This window comes from Colobus angolensis, unplaced genomic scaffold (genome assembly GCF_000951035.1).
Source record: "Colobus angolensis palliatus isolate OR3802 unplaced genomic scaffold, Cang.pa_1.0 Scaffold224, whole genome shotgun sequence".
NCBI classification, from domain to species: Eukaryota; Metazoa; Chordata; class Mammalia; order Primates; family Cercopithecidae; genus Colobus; species Colobus angolensis.
The window spans coordinates 3,911,843-3,918,171 of record NW_012115422.1 but is presented as its reverse complement, the minus strand read 5'-3'; the positions used below and the strand labels follow the sequence as shown (position 1 = coordinate 3,918,171).

The 6,329-nt window shown below is 39.5% G+C and overlaps 1 protein-coding gene across 1 annotated transcript; it reads right to left on the bottom strand.

Annotated features, from left to right (window-relative positions):
- Positions 1-597: 597 nt before the first annotated feature.
- Positions 598-5,631, bottom strand: LOC105513174 (putative 60S ribosomal protein L37a). Its single transcript, XM_011944023.1, has 2 exons — positions 5,628-5,631; positions 598-993 (listed from the first exon to the last, which is right to left on the bottom strand). The coding sequence occupies exon 2, from the start codon at positions 949-951 to the stop codon at positions 673-675; it is 279 nt and encodes a 92-aa protein (XP_011799413.1). The 5' UTR covers positions 952-993; positions 5,628-5,631; the 3' UTR covers positions 598-672.
- Positions 5,632-6,329: the final 698 nt, after the last annotated feature.

Below are 6,329 nucleotides of genomic sequence, written 5' to 3'. Positions count from 1 at the left end.
GAATGGCGTGAACCCGGGAGGCGGAGCTTGCAGTGAGCCAGGATCCGGCCACTACACTCCAGCCTGGGTGACAGAGCGAGACTCCGTCTCAAAAAACAAAAACAAACAAAAAAAAAACCATGAACCAAGACTTTGAGAATGGAAAGAGTGGAGATTCTGCTTTGCAGTGGAATTAGGATTTCTTGCTAACAAGTAGCCTGGACATATTCACCAGAATCAGGGAGTGCTGAAACAAGTGAGGGGATAAAGCAAGGATTGGTATCATGTTTCAGAACTCTTGATCTTAAACTATAATATGCATCTTAGTCCATTTTATGCTGCTGTAACAAAATACCTGAGTAATTTATAAAGGACAAAGATTTATTTCTTACAGTTCTGGAGGCTGGGAAGTCCAAGGTTGAGGAGGCTGACATCTTGCAAGGATCTTCTTGCTGTGTCATCCCCTGGTGCATGGTGGAAGGGGAATAGATTTCTAGATGGCAAGAGGGGCAAAAATTGCTTTTGTATCCAACTCACTCTCATGATAACTAACCAACTGCCAGAATAACAACATTAATCCATTTATGAGGGCAGAGCCCTCATAATGACCGGAATCACTTCTTCTTTTTTTTTTGTTACATAAATTAACCCATTTATTATAGGCCAGTGATGTCTCAAAGAGTAGAAGAGCGTCTACTGGTCTTTCAACTCCTTCAGTCTTCTGATGGCGGACTTTACCGTGACAGCGGAAGTGGTATTGTATGTCCAGGCACCGCCGGCCACTGTCTTCATGCAGGAATCACAGTGCCAGATCCCCACAGCTCGTCTCTTCATCTTGGTTTTGCCACAGAAAGAGCAAGTGTACTTGGCGTGCTGGCTGATTTCAATTTTCTTCACCATTTTCCGGAGGGAGACCCCATAGCGGGTTCCGTATTTACCGACGATCCCGACTTTCTTGGTACGTTTGGCCATGTCGCCGCGAACTAGGTCTGAGCCCACAGAGGAAGAAACGCGGTGCGCAGGCGCGGTATTAGGGGGACTCACTTCTTATTGGGACCCACTTCCCACCATTGTTGCACTGGGGATTAAGTTTCGAACACATGAACTTTGGGGGACGCATTCAAACCATAGCAGAATGGAAAGGCTACCTGCCTTTGCTAAGATTGATAACCAGTTAGAAAACCACTGTGTGTGTGCTGGGGAATAAGTGTATAGAAATAAAGAGCTCAGCAGAGAAAACCAGCCTGAGACCCACTATCAGTTACTTCTTGTACTTGCATTTAGCCAGGTAAAAATTATCAGGTGAAACAGAGGAGAGGTATTAGAACTCTTGTGTATGTTAGATAATTTCTAAGTTTCTTTTTCTTTCCTTATGAGTAAGAGCCTGAAGGGTTACCAATGAGTTAAAATATTTTGCAAATCATTTATGACACCATTAAATATAAGTGGTTCTGTTTGCCTGGTTTCAGATATTCATTTACTACGTGAGAGCAGGGTTTCATACTTTAAATTATTTTGGTGAAATTATATAACTAATAAAGAAATATAATGACTTGTTGTAATAAACAAATTATCTCTCTCAAAATAATAAACCTCAAGTCTTGATTAAAGAGACCTTCTCTAGAGGAAACTAGTATTCGTTGAATATGTGTACATACATCTAATAGATGCATGGGCTAGCACCTAAAGTAAAATATTTGTAAAGGGTACTGAAGAGAGGAAGAGCCAGGCACCACTGACCAGCAACAGAGGTCTGGTTACCATGAGGAGCAAGTTGCCTGTAAAAATTAAACCACAAACAAAATCTAAAATTTCGTAGAACAAAGTCACAGAAACATCATGAGTTTGGTACCTTTGATGGGTTGTCATGTCCATGTTAGTCAACATTAGACAGAGCTCAGGCAATGTCTCTATCCCACCACACATCTTTAGCATCTCTGGTGGCAGAAGACCAGCAGTGTTTCCTGGCAGAGAGTGCATGCGGGTAACGGGGCAGCAGTATCTGGTGACATGGATGCTGGAGACAGTCATAGCAGATGCCCTGCCAGAGTGGGAGTATTCACGAGCACACCTGAATTCACCTGACTTTAGAGAGCAACTGACTTCAGAGAGCACCTCAACTTCCAGAAGCACTTGAGAAACTCTTTTATAAGGTGCTGAGGTTCTGCTAGGTGGCAACAAGAGCCAATAGAATTTGGGTTTTATTATTAGTGTGATTCCGTTTGTGTTCACGGGTTGGGGAGGCCTGAGGAAACTCAGCTTACAGCCATATTTGTACCAGAAGATTTTTGGTACAACTAGAGGGCACTACTGTATATCATGCTGCTAAACATGCAGGTGTATTAGAATTTGGAATACTAAAAGAACTTTTGGAACATTATTAACTGGCACATTACTGTTTTGAAGTTTAGCAGTGTTATATATATTTTCTTAGGTTTTATGTTTGAAAATAGAATTCATAAAATATGAATAAATTAAAAGCATTATGTTAATAACTTTCAAAACTTACATATTACCACTTTTCATCTCATCGAGTAGAGAAAGCTTTGAGGAAGAATGTCTAATGGCTAAGAGTCAGAAAACAAATTAGTGGTTTCTAAATTTCTACTGGTGAAATAAATCATTTCCAGTACTTATTTATTTAATAGCGCATGTGAGAGAGTAGTTGGTTAATAAATATTTGCTCAATAATTTTTTTCTAAGGTCAGTGGGCCACAGGAAGTTTAATCTACCAGTTTCAGGTCAGCTAGCAATGCAGAGGTCCGAAAACAAATTAGGAGGACTATTCCTTCTAGTGTGAAATTTTAAGAGACATCAACAAGTCCCAAACTGAAAGAAACAAACACACAATGTGAAATGTGTTAGTCTCTTGTTATGTTCTTATTATGCATCTTTTGCTAATACGGAAACCAATGTCCCACAGATTGTGGTATAAACTTTTCTTAGTTGTTACTTTTAATTAGTGGAAGTATAAATATATCTGATTTATATTTAATTTTATTTGCTACATTATTGTTGAGCTTTACATAATTATCCAGGGAAATTCTTGTTAGAGCTGACAGCAAGCTCTGGGTGATCCCTAAGTGTCCATTTATTCTGGGGGAAGTTGGGGCTGGAAGGAAGGCTTCCGTCATTTCTGCATAAAGACTGTGGGCAGCAGGGATTAGCTTATTCCTGGTGATAGCAGGGACTATAAACTGTCATTTCATTACCACTTGGTTTAACGACTGAAATCATAGAAATAGAAATTTTATGACAAAATGGAATTTACCTGTTGACTATATTGACTGAAAATGGAGAATAAACTGATAATGTAGGAGACTCCATCTTACTTAGTAAATATTGTTAAAGTAACTTTATGGTCCTATTAGCATTTATGAAGTAGCTGCAGTGCTAAGATCTATAGAACGATGATTTGAAAACTTGTGTAAGAAAAGGATGAATCTGCACCCAGTGTCCTTCAAAAATGCCACAGTAATACTGTGTAATTTTCCTTTTTTATTTGTGTTTGCTTGTTTTGGACTAGTCAAAATTTTGGGTCAGGCAAGATGGCTCATGTCTATAATCCCAGCACTTTGGGAAGTGGGAGGATCTCTTGAGCCCAGGAGTTGGAGACCATCCTGGACAACATAGTGAGGTCCTATCTCCACAAAACTTGAAAAATTAGCCAGGCATGGTGGTGCCTGCCTGTAGTCCCAGCTACTTGGGTTGAGGCTGAGGTGGAGGATCTCTTGAACCTGGGAGGTGAGATTGCACTACTGCACACCAGCTTGAACAGAATGAGATTAAAAAAAAAAAAAAAAAAGGCTGGGCGCGGTGGCTCATGCCTGTAATCCCAGCACTTTGGGAGGCCGAGGCGGGCAGAACACGAGGTCAAGAGATAGAGACCAGTCTGGCTAACACTGTGAAACCCCGTCCCTACTAAAAATACAAAAACAAAATTAGCTGGGCGTGGTGGCAGGCACCTGTAGTCCTAGCTACTCGGGAGGCTGAGGCAGGAGAATGGCGTGAACCTGGGAGGCGGAGCTTGCAGTGAGCCGAGATCCCACCACTGCACTCCAGCCTGGGCAACAGAGCGAGACCCCGTCTCAAAAAATAAAAATAAAAAAGACATCTTGAAATGCTCCTCTATTGTACTACCATACTAATAGTGTCAATTGAAAGTCATCTTAGATGTTTTTTGGTAGAGAGAATGTACTGCACTTTTTTCACTTTTTAACTTTATCCCATAAAGCAGGAGTCCCTAAAACCCTGGCTATGGACTGATACTGGTCCCTGGCCTGTTAGGAGCCAAGCCACACAGGAGGAGGTGAGTAGCAGGCAAGCGAGCAAAGCTTCATCTGTATTTACAGTCATTTCCCATCGCTTGCATTGTGGCTTGAGCTTTGCCTCCTGTCAGATCAGCAGTGGCATTAGATTTTGACAGGAGTGCAAATCCTATTGTGATCTGCACGCAATAGGTTGTGCGCTCCTTATGAGAATCTAATGCTTGATGATCTGTCACTGTCTCCCACCATCTAGTTGCAGGAAAATAAGCTCAGGGCTCCCACTGATTCTACATTATGGTGAGTTGTATAGTTATTTCATTATATATTACAATGTAATAATAATAGAAATAAAGTGCACAGTAATTGTAATGTGCTTAAATCATCCCCAAACCATCCCTCAGCCCGGTCTGTGGAAAAATTGTCTTCCATTGAAACCTGTCTGTGATGCCAAAAATATTGGGGACCACTGCCATAAAGTAAACTTTCTTTGGGAAAGTCCAAGAAAGTTACCTACTTAGGTTTCTTTAACGTGTATATTCTGCTTTACTAGGAAAGTCTATGAAGTCCATATACACTGTGAACTATGTTTTATCATCTTTATATCCTGAATCAGAAAGCACTGCTGCATCTTTTCTTGTTTCTCTGCTTTTGCATGTCACAATCTTAATCACTTGCTCCTTTATTAAACAAACAAATAAACCCAATTAACCAAACAATTCCCTAATTATCAAAATGATGTAAACTTATTAAATGTAACAGTGAAACAATCATCCATAGTGTCATTTCCTAGGAATAACCACTGCTACTACTTTGATTTTTTTTTTCTTTCCAAATGGAATGAAGGTGTAATTTTTGGTTTTGTTTTTAAACATCAGCATTGCAGGTGGTCTGTGATCTGACATTTGCTCCCTGCTGGTTCAGTGTCATTACATCCGAAGTGGGTCATACTTTTCATGGGCCTTTTTAATCCTAAAACCTACTTAGAGAAGTGGAGTGCAATTATTATTAATTCACCTCCTTTCTTATGCTTAGGAAGATAAACCTGTACCAATAATACAAATCAAAACATTCCTTTAGCCAAGTCATGTTGATACATGAAAGTTTTCTCTAATTTATTTACTCAAAGCAGAGTATTATAGACTAAAACATGTTCATTTTGACTAATAGTCTTTTCCTAAGGCAAGATAATCACAACAGTGTCCTTAGGAAATCCTCTATATAATTGGGGTCAAACTCATATTCAGTTTTGTGTCAGTGTTTTCACTAAACTTTGCATTACCAGCATTTTCTATGTCAATACATATTTTCCAAAAACATTATTTTTAATGTCTTCAAATACCGCTATTTACTTAATGACCTTCCAGTTTTTGGATATTTGAGTTGTTTGCGTGTCTTAAAAACCTTTTTTTTTTTGCTTTTATAACACTGTGGCAAGAACACTTGTATATAAACCTTTCACCTTAAGATGATTTCCTTGGGAATATATGCCTTAAGGATCTAATAACCTCTTAATTGGCCTCTATTACTTCAGAGTTTATCTCCTGTCCATTGCTGCCAGATGAATCTTCCTAAAACATTAATTATGTCATATCATTTCTTGCTCAACAGCCCACAATGACTTCTCATTGCCTAGGGAAAGAAACCTCCAAATTCTTTTGCTTGGGGATTGAGGTACTTGACAATCTTGTTTCTTTCAATTTCTATAATCGATTTTACCCAAAGTAACTGGGCTCTTTGGATGCTTTGCTCTCACCTAGAACCCACCTAGAGGACTTTCACTGTTATCTTCAACCTTGCCTCCCTTATTTTCTGTTCCAAATCAAACACATAATACAGCTTCATCTCCAATGCTGATGTGTGGGTTACATTGCCTATCAGAAAATAAAATATTTTAATTCATTTTTAAACATCTCAATTATTTTCCCAAAGTTTCTCTCCTTCTAGTTGATGCCACGTCTATTTCTTTTTCTTTTTTCTTTTTTTTGAGACAGACTTTCGCTCTTATTGCCCAGGCTGGAGTGCAATGGCCCGATCTCGGCTCACCACAACCTCCACCTCCCGGGTTTGAGTGATTCTCCTGCC

Excerpts from the sequence above, each read along its gene's own strand:
- LOC105513174 (XM_011944023.1), bottom strand. The coding sequence starts at position 951 with ATGGCCAAACGTACCAAGAAAGTCGGGATCGTCGGTAAATACGGAACC.